Source organism: Rhinolophus ferrumequinum, chromosome 17 (assembly GCF_004115265.2).
Source record: "Rhinolophus ferrumequinum isolate MPI-CBG mRhiFer1 chromosome 17, mRhiFer1_v1.p, whole genome shotgun sequence".
Taxonomy (NCBI): Eukaryota; Metazoa; Chordata; class Mammalia; order Chiroptera; family Rhinolophidae; genus Rhinolophus; species Rhinolophus ferrumequinum.
The window spans coordinates 9,346,944-9,368,779 of record NC_046300.1 but is presented as its reverse complement, the minus strand read 5'-3'; the positions used below and the strand labels follow the sequence as shown (position 1 = coordinate 9,368,779).

The window sequence follows — 21,836 nt, the reverse complement described above, 5'->3', positions numbered from 1 at the left end:
TGGTGACTGGCCTCAGTGTGCTCTGAGACTTTTGCTGAGTCACTCCAGGCTCAGCATTGGCACCAAACCAGAGTCTACATTAACCTGGTGACCACAACTCTTCCCACTCTAGTGACTCCCTGAGACCCTACCTTACTTAACTCATATACCACATTAGTGGCTGCACCTTAAGGGAGCCGGCAGGTGGCAGGAGGCCTCCAGGTGTCCTGGCTTTTTGCGGAGCTACCCCAGGCCTAGTACTGGTAGCAGCCGTCCTTGGTTTGCAGCGTGGCCTCTCATATGTACCTCCAGGTCCAGCACAGGCAGAGACCAACTGCAGATCTTTGTAGCTCCTACCAGGTAGCTCCTGGCCAGTCCCAGGCAGTGGCTGACCTGAGCCTGCACGGGAGCCCCTCCCAACAGACCCCAGAGCCAACATACTTAGAGGCTGACTTCAGACCATAGCAGAGCACAGTCCAATTAGCCCCACAAGTGGCACACACAAAGGGCGGTCTCAATAGGCACTAGAGCCCGCTGGGGTGAATCCCACTCAGTGGGGTAAGCCTCCTGCACAGCAGCCCATGTCATCATGTTACTCAGAATGGCGTGTAATTTAGGACTTATGAATTGTTTATTTCTGAAGTTTTCCATTTAATATCTTTGGACCAAAGTTGACGGCAGGTAACTGAAAACACAAAAAGTGAAACCATGGATAAGGAGGGCCTACTGTACATTGAGTCTAGATACTTTCTCAACTACGCAGGTACAGGATGTACCTGACTTCTCCATCCGTGTTCTCATGATAGGTGGTGCTATAAAAAAATGCCTGAATCTCTGCTGATGAGCACAATATTTAGATAGACCAAAGTAGCTCATCGAATTCTCATATTCACTATTAATTTTCCTTATAATTGGAAGAAATGCTGCCTATAAAAGGTGGTATTCACATTTTTAATGAGTTCATATATATTTTTTGATGATCAAATAGAGAAAAAGAATTACGTTTAATTTTTAAAAATAAGGTTTATTGGCAGTAACTACCTTCAATAACTGTATTTGTATTTACCCTGGGGAATGCACAAGTCTAGATATTACTGGCTTTAACATTTCCTTAAAAGGTATAGTCTTTATACTACTGCAAAGATAAGACTCTTCTTCCCACTCTGAAAAATCTCTTCTTTACTGTCAAGAATTCTCAGTGCATCTGAACTAAGACTGGAGCATTCGGCAAAGACCGACCAGAATCAGCAGGTTTTCTCTCTTCTCAATTAAGCAACTGAAAATAGTAACTCTATTTCTAAATATTAGAAGAACAGTCTACATATTGGAAAAATAAAGAGGGGAAAATAACAAGCTGCTTCCAAATACACGTCTGGCATGAGGAACTGCTTGTACTTGCACGCTGTGGCAGCTTCCAGACGAAATCTTCAGTTTTTAATCTTCGGGTTCGTATCTGGAAATAGATGTAAATTAAATTAAGAGCAGAATGTCATGATTACCTTTTCATGTTGTTGTCACTGTTACCAAGTGAGTTGGCTTGAAACAGCTTCAGTGACTTAAACTAGTCACGTCACATTTCTCACTTCAAATCATTGCTATGGTAGAAGTCAGATACACGGAAAGCACTGTGACGGTGACGTAGGGGGAGCTCCTGAAGCAGGCAGAATGGGCCAGCTAACTGCTAAGATGCCGTCAGACCCAAGTCTCTATGCTTGGCAGTTATGTACCTGACACACCTTCGTAGAGTAGAAATTCAATAATTATCTAAATTGCCCGATTGACACCAATAGCTGATACGGTATGTGAGTCAAGGATTAGTAAGTCCCCGGCCTGACGTCTCTGGACATGAGCTTAGATTTAATGAGGAACAGATACCAACCCAGAGGGGGCACAATCTGAGAAGCAGGATGGCATGGCTTACTTTGCCAGTCTTTTCCTCAGGTCTTTGATTTGGTCATTCTTCTTGGTAAGAATCTCTTTCATGTTTCGATAAGCTGCTGTTTGTTGGAATTTCTTCTCTAATTCCTGCATAGTGAAAAATGTCGGCCCATTACTGAGAAACAGTTAAGAAAAGAGTTAACAAATCTAATGAAAATGTATATTTTCTGTTCTAATTTTACTAATATCCTGCGCATATTATTTTCTGCTTTCTTTCATGTAAAATTCAGACTGTTCAAACTTTAAAAATACATTTTTTCAAAGAGAAGCCAATAATATAGCAACATTTTCGCAAATACAATGTCAGCAAATAACTCAAACACACTATGCCCTAGACAGGGCAAACCTATGTGAAACAGTAAACTAATTTTCAGATAAAATAAGAATGATCTTTTTCCAAATCCCAAAGTAGTGTCAGTATTTTAGGAGGAGACTTTTTAAATTAAATTTTTGCTCCCAAATTCTTAAGGGTCTAACCCCTAAAGTGAAGAACCCAGTCCTCCACATATTTCATATATATTACAGATAATGTATAGAATCCTTTCAGAAAAAGTCATCCCGCCCTCTGCCAGGCTGTGGGAGGGACGACGCGCAGGACGGGCCGTGGGGCGAGCCATCATTGTAGGCGTGTTCTATCACACCACAGGAAGGAGTGGAGATTTTTATTATCACAGATATTTTAGTGTCAAAGGGGAGAATCTCAGCGCCCAGAAACGACAAATCTCTAGAACACATACGGGTTAATGCCTTGAGAAAACATAATGTGACTTTGCAGTTGTCCCAAGTCCCCCTTAGTTGCCCTTGTCCCTCTGCACCATGTTCATCACGTAATGGGGCACTGACACACAAGTCTGACCTTTTCAGCCATGCTCAGCTGCTCCTGAACCCTGAGCAGGTCGTGCTTGGCTGTCGCTAGACTCTCCTCCAGGGACTTCTGGTTTTCTGTCTTGTCATTGAGTGTCTTCTGAAGCTCACTCTTTAAAATGGCAATGGTGTTTTCCAAGTCCCTCAAAACTTTGGCCTTTATTAGCAAATCCTATGAAAAATACACACATTGTCACCATTTCATATTGACACCCTACATAGCGACTGTTTTCGGTGGTGACTCACCTCATCGGGGGTGAGGGAAGTGGCGAGATGTGTGGTATGTGCACGTCAGCCCCCCTCTCCCCGCCCGGTGCACACCGGCTCCGTGGGCATTGCCAGCACACCCAGGTCCCCCTCAGCCCTCAGTGCATGGTGTCCTGTACATGGCAGATACGTAGGGTCACTGATTTACAAACATGTGAAATGTGATTTATGAACTGCTAGGATTCCAAAGAGGAACGGGAGAGGTGAGAGCCTAAATTTGACAAGGTTGTGTGTCCCAGAGTTGGGATGGCAAGTAGGTTTCATTTTGAGAAGCCAAGTTAAAAAAATCCTGGTGAAGAATTTTGAATGATACCGATGGAAGAATAACAAAATTAGTGCATTTGTATAAAAAAAGTTTTCGTCATTAATTACAATGAAATAGTATGGAGCCTAATTAATGTTTACTGATTTTATGGTTTGCTAGTTTACCAGATTTTAAGATTTTTATATTAATGTGATATGCACATGTTTGCATACTCTGTCAGCATAATACAAGCAGCTGGATCCTCTCTCTACCTAGATTTTGCTTTTTGCATAAAATTTATAGTAGAAAGAAAAAGTTGTATTAATTAAGACAGGAAAATGGCCTATAACTGCTAAGTTTGAAGATGAAGCTGTACTATCAACAAAAGAAAAATTCCTTACTCATTTTAAAATAGGGTCTTTAAAAAGATTTTATTTCATTGTAACTAGTGAAGGCATGTATGCATTTTGCTTTTGCCAAAATGTTAAAAGTAAAATTGGAGCAAAGTCTAAAATGGTTTTTAAAACAAATCCGTCATCCAAAACTGCAATTGTTTTACTTCGGGGAAATTATAAAGCTGTGCTGGAGTATTTAGCTCTGTTTTAGACAGCTGTGGTCCTTGGTACATAAGGATTGAAAATCATATGTATTTTCCTTTTTTTTTTTCCATATAAGAAGTACCCTTCTATTTAAAAGATCTACAAACGAAATGATGTAACGTCTGACATTTGCTTCAAAAAAACAGGGGTAGGAGGGAGAAGAAAGTAGAGGTAAATATGAAATCATACTGGCCATGCCCGGGTGGTTGGTAACGCTGAGTGATGATACCTGGGGCTGCATTGTACTATTTTCTCTACTTTTGTACATATTTGCAATTTTCCATAGAAAAAGTATAACACAGGGCTAATGGAGTAGGTTTGGAGATTGTTTAGTAGACATTTACAATGACAATAAAAGACCTAGAAAAGTCACTGTTGCACTGCAAATCCACTCAGGTGAGATCCTAATATAGCATCCAGCCTCAAAGGAAAGGCCCTGGGAGGCAGAGCTGTGCACGGGGACTTCCGGCCACCACACTCAGACAAGCCTGGATGACGTCACCACTGGGCTTCACCGTGTCGCACAAGCACTAGACATAGATGGATCTGAGGGTCACTTCTCTTTTGCCATACTCACCGAAGGCAAACTAAGTAATAAGTTTTCCGTAATAAAACCCATACACCAATACAATGAACTAAAAACTCTTCCTTTCTCCATGTCCTTTTTCCCATTATAATTGGAATGGCTTGTATGCCAGAGGCATCTCGGGACACGGGAGTCATGTGAGCTGTGTGTCTGCCCCTCTGTCCTGGAGGACGGACAGAGGGGAGGGCGCAGGTTGTCACCTGGCCTCTCCTGGACAAGGATGTCCCAGTGCCGGAGAGCAGCGGCAGGGGCTGGGGGATGATGAACAGTAACCGAAACTTAATACTAAGTTGATAACTCTTCTATGCAGCAGATCTGAAGACAGCTACAACCTATCTCACCTTTTGATTTTCTTGATCGAGCTGTAAGTCTTGCAGTGCTCTTTCTAGTTTTGACTTCTCATCCAGCACATTTGTAGCCTATAATCAAGTTTAAACAAAACACATTCAGTACGTAGCCTATAAGCCGTTCAATAATTTTGTTAACGTATTTCTCAGTTACCTGTATTTCAATGGTCTTCAGCCTTGACTTCAATTTCTCATTTTCTTCTTGAAGTCTTAAAATTTCCTTTGTGAGTAAATTCAAGTTTTATTATTTTAGCCAAAGTATTTTTAATACTTGAAATGACTTGTTTCACTTAAAAATGTAATCTTTAAATTAAATTTAAATTATATAATAGATAAAAAATCTGTATGCCCTGGATATTGGGAATATTCCAATTTTACCCAGCCCACTGGCCTCAGCACCCGTGAGTCACTTTTGGCTCTAAGGCTTCTAGTTCCTTCTCTCACAGTCTCAGACTCTTCAGCCCTCTGCTCTCAGCCTTCTTCCAGAGTCCCCCTCCTCTGCCACCTCTCACCCAGATGATCCTACAACTCTTGGGGCTGTCCTGGGCCTCCGCTGCACACCACTGCCGCTCATCCTAAAACACGGTCGTCACTCCCATACCCTGTGCCCAAGCCCCGGGGCATTTCTGAGCGAGCTGAGGCCAAATGCCCGTGCGTGGGAGCAGCGCCATAACTAGGACCACCCGTCGGTCCAGTCTGATGTCGTATACACTCCAACCGAATCGGCCCAGTCGGACAGCACTGCATTCTGTTCCAATCACACCAGCCTTCTGCCTCTGAGTGCTGCTCATTCTGTTCCCCTGCCGGCTGTGCCCCTTTCTCTGCCCTCTGACAGCAGCTTAATCTGCCTTTACTCTTTATCCCGGCACAGGCACTGCCTGACCCGCGTCTGGCCTCAACTGCCCTTGTCCACACGGAACTGTGTCTTCTCTGCCACCCTGTGGCACACACATTAGCATTCTCCTCTCTCTGCTTCCAGACTATTAGTTCTCGCCTCCCAATAAGATTGTAAGGTTTATAAGGGCAAAAGGCCAGGTATTACACTTTTTATCTAATAATACCTAGCATAATATTGGCAACACAGGAATCATAAAAATATTAATTTGTATATTGGTAATTACTTTTTATAATCCTCTTAATAAAATTCCCTTAATTGGTATCACGTATCATAACCTTTAAATGTCCATTAATAAATGCTGTCCAAAATTCCACGTTCTTCACTTCACCATGAAAAGATGAATCAAGAGGTATTTCAGACTTTCTGGAACGTAAGTATGCCCTCTTCTGGCCCAGCGGGGACCATTAAGCAAAACCACTGCAGCGGACTCATTCCCTGCAGTGGACCAGAGCCCGAATTAGCCTCCTCCTCCGTTTCTCCACTCATGATTGTGCGGGCCACGAGAGGACAGAATGGAGGGTTTGCCGTTTCTCAAAATGATGGCAACATTACCTTGTTTAGGAGCTCGGCCGTTCCACCTTCGTTAAGTGGAGCCAGTTTGGGTTTCAGGTCCATGCTGGGCTGGAATGAAATACAGAAACTAAACCGAAACTGGCATGGACAGACCACGTGGAATCACTGAACACTTTCACTGTCTCGGGGGAAACACTGCGTGAACATATCCACTGGGACGTCAGCTCCACGAGTGTGGGGGTTCTTGTGGATTTGGTTCTCTGCTATGTCCCAGTGGCTGGGCAGAGCCTAGTCCCTGGTACACAACACAAATGAGAGATAAAAACGAAACCCATCCTCCCCATATCTTAAACAAACAAGCAAAACACATGGAAGGGAAAGGAGGGAGGGAGCTCAAAGTCAGAGCAGGTATAAACCCTCCCTCCACGGACTGGGATTCTAACCTGTGAGGCTGAAACAGATTTCCACATGGACCAGACTCTGGGAAAACTGTCATACTGATGAGAATTTAGGCAACTACATTACAGAGGAAGAATCACTTGGCAAAAATATTCTGGCAGGTCAGCAATATGTATTCAAAACAGAAGAATCCACGCCCCCGACCCAGATGTATGTTCTGAAGGAGTAACTGGGGAAGAGTCAGGATGTGTGTGTCATGGCTCCTCTCAGAGGCACTGGACTCCCAGGCACATCCACACAACGCCATGCTAAGTGGTCACTGCAGACACGGAGAACGATTGTAACGAGCAGTAGATAACTACCAGCACGGTCTCCACTCGACACGAGGACAAGGCTCAGCCATCGGAGGCACACTGCTCAAGGTCACACAGCAAGGGGGTGACAGAGCCAGGATGTACCGACCCAGGTGTGGCTGACCCCAACGCCTGTGCTCTGCAGCCTCGGAGTGATGAGTTCAGATGGCAGGGAGTGGGTGTATGTGTGTGCATGCGTGTGTGAGACGGGACAGAAACAGCAGTTTTTCATAGTTACTTCCAAAGCTTTTCTTCTTTTGCCTGAAAATCTGAGAGGCAGTTTTTGAATCCTGCTCTTGAATCGACTGCTTTTCCTTCAGAGTTCTCACTTTAGCCTCTGATTGCTCTGGGCAGCTGGAGGATTTTAAATACTGGCTATTAAGATACGGACTTAAAATGACCCCAAATTACCTTTTTATTTGAAGATGTAAATTCTGCTTTTTCAAATTCTGCAACTTGTTCTAATAATTCTCTTGAAGATAAAAGCAAATATGAAAAAAATACTTATTGAAAATGGATTTGTATCACACACAAGAATAAAATCACTCATACCAATCTATTACCTGCCAGAGAGAACAGAGCAAGATGAACACAACTTCATCATGTCAAAAATGATATTTACTTACTAATGGTCGAGAACCCAAACCACATGGACTCAACTGTGAATGTGCCACAGCACCTAGTATTGCGCACCTACTGTGTGTGCGATGGAACTGCTAGAACTAAACTGCAATGTTAATACAAATATGTCTGAAATTTGTAGTCAACTGTATTTTTGAGGTGCTATAGGGAGGTTGCTGTATTATAATATACATTGTTAGCTAGGAGACGTTCAAGAAAGACAAGCTGATTTTAATAGAGTAGCCTCCCAAATGGAATTACAGTAGTTTGTGAGATCTATGGGAAAAGAGGATGAGATATTCTCCAGAAAGACAGGTGGTTTGGGGTGATCCACATGATTATTTCTTTTCATTTGCAAAGGTAAATGAGAGCTGACTATGTAAAAGCCTTTAGAGTAAATGGCAGTGACTACTCTTCTAAGCTTCTTGATAGGTCAGTTTCTCAACCTTTTCTCACTAGTAACCTACTGACAGACAGTTGATTAAGTTAAAGGGGTTCCCTTCCCAACCATAGGCCCTAACCCGTGTTAGTCAACACTCTCCCCAGGGGCCCACATGCTGCAACTGTGTTTAGAGCACAGCTCCCAGGGGTCAGCCGTCAGTCTTTCCTGATTTCTGGCATAACTTTTCTTAGAATGAGTGTCGATTTTGCCGATATTATCATACGTGTACTTTCTAATATTAATGAGCTCTTTGATATTGTTTGGATTATAAAACTTTTTGTTTTTTACATTTCCTATTTTAAAGGTAAGTGTATAGTTTAAAATGTAATTATTTAGAAATACACTTCCAATACTACTAGTCTGAAGTGATGGCATTTGAATTATTTTTTCAAATGTTTCATAATCTTTATTTCCCAGTGGACTGATCTCTAAAGATTTATTATGATACCTATCAGGCTAACAAAGATACCACAATGAATAATTCGTAATCGCCTGGAAAGCAACGTCATAAATCTCCAATACCTCTGCAACAACTGGAAACAGCAGACATAGAATTTGGAGGAGGACGTGGAGTGGCACCTAAGAGATCACTTGGGAACCGGATGCTTTGCTGCTACCTCACCCAAATGTTCTCACGTAGCAGCCCCACGAAAACCGGCAGCAAAGACATTCACTTACTTTTAAGATCATGCATGGACCTCTGTTGCCCTAACCGCAGGCACACGTTGTTATTACCTGTTTTCAAGTTCCGAGATGTCTGTTTGCAGCTTGAGGTACCACTTCTCCGCCTGGGAGAAAAGCTGCCGCAGAAGTAACACGTTGGTATGGGCGGTGTTGATGAGCTCAGACTCCACCTCGCTGTGGACCAGCGCCTGTAAGCCTCTCAGGACCTCAGAGACTTCGTCTGCGGTGAAGGTCTCCTCCACCAGCCTGAAAAACACCCGCCACCCCAAACTTCCTCATCAACAGCAAAAGCCACTTCCAAAACAAAACTAAGAAACCCACACTCATGTCTTCCATGGGATGAAAGGGTCATTGTAAAAATCTTTGGGAACGATCTTCTTTATTAATAAAGCAGACGGAAAATAATAGAAGCTCAATTAAATTTCGATGTCTATTTACACGATTAAATTGTGGCTCATTCTTCAAATGCAGACATCCTTTATTACAAATATATGCTCAGAGACCTTCCCCTAAACCACTTACTTTTTTTCATTTTTCGGATTAAAAATCTTTTTTACTTTTTTCTCCGCTAAAATTAGACTTATCACAGTTATTAGGTTAGTGCAAAAGTAATGGCAGTTTTTGCAATTATTTTTAACCTTTTAAACCACAATTACTTTTGCACCAATCTGATAGTAATTTCAAAAGTCACCTGGAAGGTATAATTTCTCCTTTCTTTCTATTATTTGTCTAGCATTTCAATAATTGTACGAACTATTCATATGTTAGTAAACGCCTATAAGAAAATCAATGGCTATGATATATTGCCTCTCTTAGCATTCGTGAGACTCAAACAAGAAAAAAAAAAGAACTCATCTTAGTTAAAACGCCATGGACCACTGACCACTGCATCAAAATGACCATCAGCATCAATAGGATTCAAAATCCACTCTCCCCCTGAGAGCGCTTGGGGTGGGAGGAAACTTCGGAGCCCTCACTTTACAGACGGGAACACAGGCTCAGAGGGTGGAGGTGACGTGCCCATGGTCCCACTGAGGGTGACTCAACCGCATAATCATTTCTGGCACTCAGTGACATGCCCGATATCAGAATCCTTGAGAAAGCGTCTGTGCACACCTCCCACTTTCAACGAGTTTCCCAGTAACACAGTCCTCTCCGCTCCCTGCCCCCACCCCTACAGTCCCTTGTCCCTCAGATGCTGTTCGGAGGTGAGGAGCAAGCACCCCCACCCCACGTTTACCTTCCTCCTCACTTCCAAAAGGACCTGATGAAGGGAGGGGCACCAACGTTAGACTCAAGTTAACATTATTTGACGAACCATTCTTTGATGTTTCATTTAGCCAGTGAAAGTTAACCACTCTGCAAAAAAGCAAAACTTGACGTATTTCTGATGGAAGTCCTCACTAAATATATTAACAACCTTTCTATTCTTTTAAAAATCTGCTCCTGTTTTGGCAACCGAAGTTTATTACCACGAATAGCGGTTAAGGTCCTCGGAGGCACAAAGTGAGTAATGAGGCACCTCCCCGGGCTGTCCCTCGACAATTAAACTGTTGCTTCTGTCTGCTGGGGGTTAGCAAAACAGATGAATGGTTTGAACAGATAACTGCCTACAGGTGAAGGTCTCTGCTACTGAGTGAAGTTCATGGCTTTATGACAGTTGCAGCTCACTTGGAAGCCTTTTTCATTTGTCTCACCTGACATCTGTGCTAAAAAGCCTTATTCCCAAGTAATCTGATGTCTCTTTATTATTCAGTCTTTTTCTTTGGTTTCCCTGTTATCCTCCAGACCAAACATACATTTTCTATGATCTTTAATTATCTTCTAGTTTTGGTCCAACCAAACTAATTATCATCTCTTGCTACAAAATCAACTAACAATTTTAGTACCAGTCAGTAAGCTTTTCATGGTTCCCTGCTGTTTTCAGAATTTTACAGGTGTTTTCCTGCTAACTGTCATATCTTATGGCTCTCATCTCTTAATTAATAACTCAAGTAATTCAAGTTCCGGAATCTTGAATGCAAGCCAATCATTAACCCACAAGCACTTCGCAATTTCCTGACAGCCCTTCTGAAACTCTGCAAACACTTAATGATCATACGTGCATGTTTGAAAATAGATTGCTCCCCCCACAACCCACTTTCTGGAGTTTCACATATCCACGAAGATTAGTGTAGTTGCTCTCAGTGAGTAATGGATCACGATAATCTCTCGGCAATGGTTCGTATGGCCTCTGCGACAGCATCCCCACACCGGCTGCCAGAAAAAAGCCATGTTCCCACTGGGTTTCCTTAGAGTCGGTTCTCTGATACCTGCTCTCCTTGAGGTCTTGGAAGCAGGAATCTACAGTTTTGAGTCTCAAGCCTCTTTTGGAACGAGCAAAACGCATATAATTGATAACTTCATTTTGATGGTGCTCATTTAGGCCCAACTCTGCCTGAAAGAGAGAGAAGTAGTTTAATTGTCAGTCTTGAAGATGTAATAAAGGAACCAACAATGAAAACACAGGCTATCCTGTGGCGGAGACTGCTACGTGTCCATTAAATTCTGTTCTTCCCTTCCTGTCGGCTACATGGCTACCCAACTAGGGGCCACGTCCCAGCCCTCCTTGTGGTCAGGCGTTGGTTGCCATGTGACTACTTCTCGGCAGTGGATGGGAGCAGAAGAGATGAGGGCCACTTCCCAAGCATGGGCCTTAAGACATGGGGAGGGCCTTTGACACACCCCATTCCTCTGAATCAGGGAGGAGTCATGACTGGGCTGAACCATGCAGACAGCATCCACGTGCTACGGGGTTGGGGGAGCAGCAAGATGAAAGGGACCAGCATCCCCACGTGACTTCATGGAGCAGCACTGACCCACTCACCTGAGATGAGCAGTGAGAAGGCTGTTAAGTGAGAAAAATAAACCTTCTTATCCTTTAAGCCACTCTGTTTTGGATCGCTATTACAGCAACTTACCCTTACCCCACCTAATACAGCTTTAAGAAATACTACAGTAGGTCGTGAAGTAGCCATTAATTGGTCTTGATTTTAAACCAGATGACAGCTTGACAACTATGAGCTAGAGATGAAAGACATTCTTTTTCATTTTATAGTTATATTGACTATTAAAGAAGGAAATTATAAAACTGAACATCTAGTGTAGGGGACTAAATGAGTCAGAATTATCTTTATTTTAAGAATAACTTGAACTACCATAGCCTTCTTATGGGAGACAAAGGTCTAACTTCCGAGCCTCTTTTCAGGCTTACCCCTCCAACATTTCGGAGGCTAACGCCAAGGTCATTGCCCACGATCTCCTTCACCCCCAAGTCCTTCACCATGGCTTTCGGCATCCACATACATCCTTGCCTCCAGTTGGCAGTCGCAAGTTCCTTAGAACACAAGCCTAGAAGGGCCAGGACCCTGCCCATCTGATTCCGAGGTACACCCAGTACTTCTCATAGTGCCTGGCACGCAACAGACATGAGCCCGACAAATGAACTTAGAGTATCCCTCCTTTGGAAGGCCACTCCTTCATGAGGCTTTACTCGGTTCTCTTTCAAACTCCTGGGGGACTTTACTTACCCAATTGTTCCCCCTCTCAACACTCCATGGGTTTCTTCTTCCCTTGAGACTACAGGGAAGACTGTATCCAAACCTCACCCATGTTAAAACAAAACAGAACAAAACAGAAAACCTGCGATTCCTTCTTGCTACCAGTGCATCTGTCCACTTCCCTTCTACTCTTGCCATCCATTCTGTCATCTAGTCCTTAAACCCAGATGCTATTCAAGCTGCTTTTGTAAAGCTCACCAGCAACTTCTTCATTACAAAACCAACTACATGGCTGATGCCTTGTTCTCAGCTGACTGCTCCATCCTTTGGCTGCTAACCTACCTTTCCTTCTAAATCTCACTCGTAGTCTCCTCTTCTTGGGCTAGTCTCTTAAGTATATGTATTTCCCAGGGCCGTGCCTTGTCTGTATCTCTCCTTGATGACACATCTACCTCAAGGTTTCAATGTTACCTGTACGGCTATGACTCACAAGTCTAACAGGTTGACCAACAGATGTGTGTCCCCAACTGCACGATGAATAGCTCCGCCAAGCCTTTTTTGCCTCCCACATTGTTTTTAACATTTCTACAATTCAAGATGTTAAAGCTTAATAACTTCAGAACTACCCAAGATATCATGATGCTCTCTAATAGTTATTTATCCAGTAGACTAAGGTTTTAGAACAGTCAGTCGAGTGATTTCGACCAATGTAAACCAACACATTTGAGGTATGTACTTACCTTAAATTTCATGACTACTTTACTTGATTAAACTGGTAATTAAGATTTTTGCCTTAGGGCTAGACAATGTGAACAGAAAGAAGAAAGAATTGTCTTATGTTTTGGTTTACACTGATTATTAACCAACTCCCTGAACTAATGTCGACTATTAGTACTAGTAGTAGTAATGATGAAACAGCTACAAGTCATTCGGAGGTTATAATGTCCCAGGAATGATCTCAGTTAAACCTCAATACAATCCTCTGAAAAAGGAAGTATCATTCCTACTTTACAGATAGAAAGCTGAGGTACAGAGAATAAATTTTTCCCGAATGACTGAAATGGTTGGGTGCTAGAGCAGGATCTGAACCAGGCAACCTCACTCCAAATCCCACTCAACTCTGCTGTTTCATATCCTTTTTGGAATATGGCAGAATTTAAATATGTAAAGAACATATACACGTTATAGGTGCATGTGCCCCTGAGTTGTGACTCACAAGACAGATTTCCAGTAGGCATTAAAAAAACCAAACTGAACATCTACGTTAGAAATGATGTTATCTCTTACAGTCACATCAGGTTGACAAGAATATCCCTCAATTTGGAAATATCTTAAAGTAATGTCACAACTTGCTTTAAAAAAAATCCCATAAACACCAATTCTCAATCATTCTTTATTGTTTATGGTATTAAACCTATACTCGGTGAGCCCTTCGAACTCCCCAAACTCTTTCTCTAACCCTGTTTCCCAGAATTCCCTGTAAGAATGCTCTACTTTAGTGAGACTAGTCTGCTGTTAGCCCTGAGTAATGATTTGACATTTCCTGCCTCTGTTTTCACTGTTACCCCAGGGACCTCCCCATTCCTATTCAAGAATGGAATCCTACCTAGTGTTACCCTGGTAACTGTTTAAGAACAGGCTTTCTGAGGTGGGGTGGGGGTGGGCTTGAAATATGAAACTCTGATCTGTAGCCCTTGCTGATTTCCCTGGTGTAAATACTCCCATCATGGCTGATTTCGAGCTTCCCATATAATGTCACTCAGTGCAGAGGTGAGAAGTGCATACAATTGGCTGTCACCAGCCAGTACAAGCATGCGTCAGCACATCACTGAAGTCCTACCCATCTTTCAGGGCCAAACCTGCTTTACTGACTCTGCCAAGCCTCCCAATATACCCTCAGTAATTCTAGTTATGCCTGCCTCCAAAAACTGGTACATACCATCTCTGCAACTTATGTGGCACCACCACACCCTGATTTCGTTTTCTTTCTCCCAGGTATTGCTCCTCCAATTAGACTGTAAGCTCGCGACAGCATGAATCATTTCTAATGCCACACAGCTCCTAGTATAGTGCTTTGTGCAGAGTTAAGTGGCCAATTCATATCTGTAAATTATTTTCTCGCCTGTCAAGAAGAGTGAAGATTGTCCTAAGTCTAAGAAGAAAAATCGACTCAAACTGAGAAGGATGAGCTTTAGGACAGAAGACAGAAAAGTTCCTCTAAAATAGATGGGAGTGAAGAAAGGGAGCAGAAATGGGCAGCTGAGTTCAGCAGAAGAAATGGTGTCAGCCCAGGAAATGGCATTCCCAGACATTTCCTTCCCCATATGCACACAGGTACATGACATGGCAGAATTTAAATATATAAAGAACATATACACGTTATAGGTACATATGCACCTGAGTTGTGACTCACAAGACAGATTTCCAGTAGGCATTAAAAAAAACAGAGTCAAATCATTAGAGAGAAAAAGGCATAGGTTGATGTGTGGTACAAGTAGATAACACACTGGATTAAAAACCAAGATTAAGTCTACTTGTGTAACTGTTACCAAATCACTTAATCTCACTGATACCAGTTTCGCCATGTGTTAAATGATATAATAATTAGTTCTAAAATATTTGGCAACAATGGGAGGTATATCCAAATAAGGAAATCAGAATTTGCTTTAATTTTATTGCAGAAATACTCTAGTAAAATAATAAAAAGGGCTAAAAACATAGAGCAAGAATCCTATCAGAGCATTGCCAAGCTGGTGTCCTGGAATTGTGCCATAAAGTGAGGGAGAGTGGAGTGAAGGTACCAGAAATCATTCCGTTCTTGACTATGCTCCCAAAAATCCATATATAATTTTACTAGAAGTGTAACAAAATATAATGATAAAAATGAGCACGATCTAATAAAAATCTGTCATATATTGAATGCTTACTATTTTAACAAGTACTGTGCTATTTTATATGCATCTACTCAGTTATCATTTTATCAATCCTAACTTATTATCTGCAATTTACTAATGAAGAAATTGAGCCTGATTCCAAAGCCTCAGTTGTTAAGCAACTTGATAGAAAGGAATGACAGAAAATAAATTTTTCCCAAGAGTGGGAGCAGGTGTCAATTTTTTTGCATGTGACATCACCATCATAATTTTTTCACCTTGTGTTTGGTATTTTAGGGAAATCAAGAAGGGTAGGGAATGGTGTTTTGTTCACAGTTGCACCTCAGTTGCAAGAGTGTGCTTGTCACAGTTGTGGTCTAAATAGGAATCCTGATTGCTGAGGTATTTCAGTTGCCCATTTCAGTGTGCCCCCAACTGTGGTTTCATCCCTTTTTCTGCACACTTTAGTGTCGTGCAATGTTCTAAGTGTGGTGGCTAGTTAAGTTGGCACACTATATCCTCTGGAAAGATTAATGGGATATGCTTGAACATACAAGAAAACGGGGCCTCTTTTGAACAGATCAAAACAAAGGCAATGTCACTTAAGTTTCCTCGGCTGTAGAATGCGGGGCTTGGACTCTTAAAGTCGTTCTCGTATCAGAAAGCTGGATTCAGTCATGAATCCAGTTAATGAGCCCTCGTAGGCTCATTAACGCATCTAGTTTATGCTGCCAACGGGTGTGTGTGCAAAAACTTGGGAGTGTTTGGAATCTAATGAGAAGCCCGCCCTGCGCCTTCCGCGGGCCGGGCCGCGGGTTCCCGCCAGCTCTCTTCACCATCCGCCTGCGAGGTGTGACTTGGCCCGGGCACCCCAGGCAGGGGTGAGGAGTAAAGCGAAGCGGCGGAGCGATGCTGCTACGTAGGACAGGACTTCACCTAGGACTACCCGAGAAGGGCTTAGGCCGAGGTTAGCTGAGCCGCCCGCACCCGGGGCAGCGTCCCCTCCTCAGGGAGGCCGCCGCACGCCACGCCATCACTCCGGGGCCCCGGCTCCGCGTCTCCTGCCCCGGCCACTGCCCTCTCCTCGGCGCGCTGCGGCGCCAGCGGGCCGGCTACTCACCATGGCTGCGGGCGGGAGTCAGCAGCCTCGAGATGCGGAAGAGGCCAGGCGAAGCCTCGCTAAATAGCGGGATCGCCGAGGATGGTTGGACCGCAGAGGATGCGCAGGGCGGGCGGGTTGTTTAGAAGCCTCCGGTTGCTAATGGGAACGGAGGCACGTGACCCTGGAGTCTTTCGCTTTTATTGGTCCTTAAGATCACACGACCGGAAGTGCAGTGTGACCGGCCGATCGCTGCACGCGCGTTGGTTTCCAGAGCCCGGAAGTCCCACCTATTCGCGCCACGCTGACTTTCGGGGCGGCCACTGTTGCCAATGGTGACGGGAGGGGAGAGGCGGCCTGAGGGTCCCAAACTCTAAGTGCGGCTGAGCCTCGGAGGCTGCACTTAGGTTTCTGCGAGGGGCTCGTTCCTCACTTCCCGCGGCCTAGCGGCCCCCAGGGCTGTTACCTCGACGGCTGACTCCCGACCTTTCGACGGTCTCTTGGGGTGTAGGGCGCGCGCGCCCCACACTTCCTTCTCTTCTCTCCCGGAATTCCTCCTTGGCCGGGATGGGCCGACAGCACCAGCGCGTCCAGGTTCCCGGAGAGAGCTTCGAATGACCCTGTCGCCACCCCGCCCACGTTTCCCCTCTTCTATTAGTAAAAAAATCTCCAGTATAACACCTTTTCCATTAAAAAAAATAATAATAATAACGGAGTCGTTGAAAGAGCAGTGCATTTCAAACTATTATGCCTAAAATCACCAGGGAAGCCTGAGGAGAGAACGCTGCGGTGAGCGCCACCCCCAGAAATTCTGCATCACGAAGCCTAACTTGGGTCCTTGGAATCTGCCGTCTTCACCGGCACTTCAGGAGTGATCGCGGGCAACTCTAAGAAACAATGCCCTAGAAGAGGCAAAGGTGTAGGATGACATAGATTATTGCAAATACCAGGAGTTTGGGGCTGGGTGGGTGGCAGCCATTGAATGGGCGTTTCAGCAGGCTCTGAAGACAGAAACCATGAGCCAGATGCAGTCCCTGGAGAGGCAAAAATAAGCTAAGACGTGAGCTCAGTGCTATAGACACTGAAATACAGTGAAACACAGAGCAGGGACCTTTCTGAGAGTCTGGGAGACTTCAAACTGAGGAGAGCTGTTTGGCGTTAGCCCTGACTTATGAATAGACACGGTAACTGAGATAATGTTTTTTGGGTTTATGTGGATTTTGGCCACTGCATAGTGCAATGTAAAATAGATCACAACTGGGACCTAACAGTCTAGAAAGGACCTGAGAGACCTGGTTCCAGTTGCTTAATTTATGGATGAAGAGACTGAGAGCCAAGGTCATATGGTCAAGACCTCAGGGGGCTGGGTGGGGGCATCTGAAGCTTGAGTGTCATAAAACCAATACAAATGTTTTCAGGAGCAAAACCAGAAAGCAGATGTGAGCTATTTTGGGGCAGTGGGTGTTAAGTCATTCTGGTTTCAAGAATTTCATTTTTCTTTTTCATTTCTTACCACATTCATTTTATTTAATGTAAATGATATACCAAATTATGTACACAGCTTAGTTGTCCCAAGATCTGAACTCAATACTTTTTAAACTTGAGACTTTCGTTGCTAGAACAAAGTGGCAGCAGATAAATTCTGTAGAATAAAGCTAACTTAAAGGGATGATGTCCTTGGAAAAAGAGGTGCAGTGATGAAAACATGTTTATTAGTTAAGTGGCCAAGGTGGTAAAATGGAAGTAATTAAAATGGCTACCTTTGAATTCAGGCAGAGAAAGAGCTAGGAGGAAATAGTATTTTCAGATAAGGAAAGGCAGCTCAGAAAAGTAAGGGTCTTGTCCAGTGAGAGAGGCAGCAAATCTCAGGATGACTGGCAAGAGTTTCTTGACCACTTAGTCCCACCCAAATACAGCTTACAGTGCTTTCCCTTCCAAATTTATCCTCACCCCTGCAGATATAAGGCCCCTCGCCCTCTGTTTAGGGGAGGTTATGATTGTCCCTGGACTGTGAAAAACGGGGGGAGAAGGAGCAGTTTGCCAATTTGGATGAGGCTTGGCAAAGTCTTGGGGCACAGTCAGGAGTCCGCTTAGATGATCTAGGGATGCGATGCAGGCAGTAGCCCATCGAAGGATGTCAAGCCTCAATGACAAGAACGGCTGGCAAACCTCCCTGTGTGTCACCTGCAGCACTCCCAGGCATGGAAGGATGGTCTGGGGGCATTGACTTGGCTGTGCTCAACTTCACTTTGGCGTCCCAGTGGCATCTGGGCAGAATCTCTGTCTCCCTCCAAGGTCTACAAGGGCAGGTTCTCAACCCCTGCCCACCATCATGACTCCCTCCTGAGCTCAGTTAAATTTCTCCATTACCATGCCGTCTCCCAGATTTCTGTTCAGAGAGTGCTTGTGGAATGTGATAGGGCTAGACATATTTCCTTCCAATAGTTCATCCTTGGCCCTTTCTTACTACAGTAGACGTTCATTGAATTCACATAGAGAGAAGGTCACTTTCTTAGGTGTTGTGGATCCAAGTGAAGGAAACTCATCAGCACTTTTAGGACATTTAAGTAAATGAAGTTGTCTATCAGTTTGCATTTCTAAGGTGACTTAAGTGTATTTTCTTACAGGCAAACTCCTGTGCTTGCTAAGTGTTATTAACGTAGGGGAACCAAAGCAGTGGGTGGATAGTGCAAATATTTCATTTGTGAGTATTTTTGTGGCTTGGGGATTTTTTAAGTTCCGCAAAGCTGCTTCAGCTAGTTATTTTAACTTAAAATCTTATTTTTATCTAAAATCTTCTGTACCAAGGATGTTATATCGCTTTTAGCCAATCTATCCAGCTGAGTTGAATATTGTTACATAAGCTGTCTAAACAGTGTCAGCAAATATGAACATGTATTTTGGTCTTAAATTGATGAATTTGGCTCATGAAAAGGCTGAACTTGTGCTTTGGGTTGTTTACTAGCTTGGGTTGATCACCAAAGCAAACAATTCGAGCTGTGAGGGAGAACAGCTCCACCCTACTTTAATAGTGAGCTTCTTAGTCTCTCTATTTTTTTTTCAAATTGCTGTGACAATTTTAAAAGTGTATGTGCACACACACATCGGTTTGGAAGGATTGGATGGAAGGAATACAAACATGATCATTAAATAAATACCTCTTGTCATAGTTCCACATAAATAAAATGAAGACCAACTCTATCATTTTAGAGTATTACAAAATGAGAGTCTTGTGAGTGTATAAATTACAAGTCATAACACCAGGACCACCAATTTCAGGGTATTTACAAGCTAGACTAGGCAAAAGGAAGAATGGAAAGGTTACCATGGTCTTAGCAGCATCGACAGAGTCACTCATTCTGTCACTATTTACAAAGCCCCCTTTGTGAGCAAGGTTCTGTGGCCCTGGGAGTGAGACTCTGAGGGGAGCAGTGGAGGGATTCGGAAAGCCTCGGCTCCCCTACTCTACAGATCTTTGGGTGAGGTTGGGGGACCTAAGGTGAGGGTTTACTTACGTAAAACGAGGAAATAGCTTTTAAAAATGGTTTAAAAACACAGGTGGTATGCAGAAAAGGCAAAAATCTTGTAAGTCATACATATGGCAAAGAGGAAAAGATGAGAAACACGGAACTGGTAGTAGGTGGGAAATTGTTAGGGGAAAATTATTTGGGGGGGGATTGTCTTGAAGAAAGCAAAGCTTTTGGAATATGGCATCTTGCATATAATACTATCAGGGTCCTCTCCATCTCCCCGCACCGTGCCCAGATACAACTGAGAAACTAGCCAAGACCTTAAAGAAGGGAAGAACCCAGGATTGAAAGTGTTTACAGGACCTACAGCTTTTGAGTGGGTCTCTAGAGGCAAGAGGCTATTTTCAATTCTTCGGCTGTTTGTTCCCTCAGTTGGTTTCAAAATGCTCTAGTGACGGGCAGAATATTCGAGGGTGCTGACAAATTAGATTAGTAAAATCCCTATCGCACGTATTAAAGGAGGTCACGCAAGGAAGTGGTTCACCATAAAATACTACAACTCCTTTTAAGATGGCGTGGATGACGCTAATTTCTTAGCCCAAATGATAGATTAGTTTCACTGATAAATCTCCATACATCAAAACAAAAAAAAAACAAAAAAAACCCCGAAGGAAACAAACACCAAGACCCTAACAATAATTAAGCCTACCAAAAAACAAGTCAGGAATTGGTTGTGAAGAATAGCTTCCTGTGAAGTAGAAGAAAATTTTGGTGCTATGTACCAAATCCTTATTCCACACCCTCATGTACACATATACGAGTGAGTTAGACCAACAAGCTCTGGCCTTAGATTCAGCGATTGCTCACGGAAAACTGGATACATGAAAGACACTGTGGGGAAGGAAGGGGACAGTGATCAAGATGCGATTTGTCCCTTTCACCCATGGTCTTATAATCAAGTCAAGGGAAAATGCAAGCTTGCAAAGCAATCTCAGAGCAGACAATAAGTAGTATGGGAGCTCAGAGGAGGGAATGGTCGCCTCTATTGAAAGTTCAGGAGGCAGTGGCATTTAGGCCAGGCTTTAAAAGGTGTATGGGAGAATAGTAGGTGGGCGTGATGACTGTGAGGGAGAGAAGGTTGTCCTGAGCACGGAACCAGAATTTTCATCAGGTGAGTCCTGGAAGCGTCCAGAGATGAACATTTAGATTTGTTATTATTTCAAGGGTCGATTGCAAAAAGAGGTATATAGTGATGGAGTCCCTACACTAGTGTCTTATTGAGGAGTGTGGGACCTCCTAGATCCGTGATCTTTACTAAATGTTTACCTAGATCACCTGTGTAAAGGTGCTCACCAACTGCATCCCGTCTTAGAAAATGGAAACCAGACTTCTATTTACTCAGGAAGTTCTGCCTACAAAGGCTCTGCTTTGGAAGCTCTGAACGGCCCAGTTCAAGCTGTGTTCATGAATGGTGTCCTCAGTGGGATGGGTAAATACAATGCAGGCAAAAGGAAATGCCATTCTTAAGTTATACTTGTTTGTCTTTCCCACTACTACATTTCAAGCTCCTGGAAGGAGGGAATCTTTATTATATCATCAACCTGAGTTCCCCACCAAGGGTTGGACCATAATAAGCCCACAGGTGATTGAAACAAGGTCCCTGCTTTCCAGGCTTCTAACTGTGTAGTATGAAAGATAGACCCATTAGAAGTTCATGTCCACATAATATGGTCACCTTTTGGGAAACCAGATAGGGGGCTCTTCGCTCAATCTAGGGCTTCAAGTCATCGAAGAAGATCCTTCAATAGAATCTTGAGGTGGTGGCAAGAGTTAGCTTGGGGAAGCAAAGTAGAAAGGGCAGAGAGAACATAAGCCTGAAACAGTGTGACTCGTGAATTCCTAACAAACCCCAAGAGCTTAAATATTAGGTTAGAATCTATTTTTAGGAGTTAATGTTACCAAAAATGTCATTGCTTTGCTAAAAAACTATTGGTGAATAATTCATGAGCAGAAACAACTACCTTAAGAGGGGAAAAATAACCCAATAGGCTAAAAACCGAGGAGCTATGAAAGTTAAGTTATTGTCCAGATGGGAGCAAAGGGGGACTTCCGGGATACTAG

General features: G+C 43.4%; 1 protein-coding gene across 1 annotated transcript; it reads right to left on the bottom strand.

Annotated features, from left to right (window-relative positions):
- Positions 1 to 585: 585 nt before the first annotated feature.
- Positions 586 to 16,403, bottom strand: LZTFL1 (leucine zipper transcription factor like 1). The gene is made up of 10 exons (XM_033131466.1): positions 16,267 to 16,403; positions 11,047 to 11,171; positions 8,786 to 8,980; positions 7,399 to 7,459; positions 6,275 to 6,343; positions 4,979 to 5,044; positions 4,819 to 4,896; positions 2,774 to 2,953; positions 1,901 to 2,004; positions 586 to 1,432 (listed from the first exon to the last, which is right to left on the bottom strand). Exons 1-10 carry the CDS (start codon positions 16,267 to 16,269, stop codon positions 1,414 to 1,416), a joined length of 900 nt encoding a protein of 299 aa, XP_032987357.1. The 5' UTR covers positions 16,270 to 16,403; the 3' UTR covers positions 586 to 1,413.
- Between the last annotated feature and the right edge of the window lie 5,433 nt (positions 16,404 to 21,836).

What these genes read in the sequence shown, in the direction of transcription:
- LZTFL1 (XM_033131466.1), bottom strand. An exon ending in ATCTCGGAACTTGAAAACAG is followed by an intron (nt 7,460 to 8,785) that starts GTAATAACAACG and finishes TTTATCTTCAAG; the next exon opens with AGAATTATTAGAACAAGTTG. An exon ending in AGCTGAGCATGGCTGAAAAG is followed by an intron (nt 2,005 to 2,773) that starts GTCAGACTTGTG and finishes TTCACTATGCAG; the next exon opens with GAATTAGAGAAGAAATTCCA.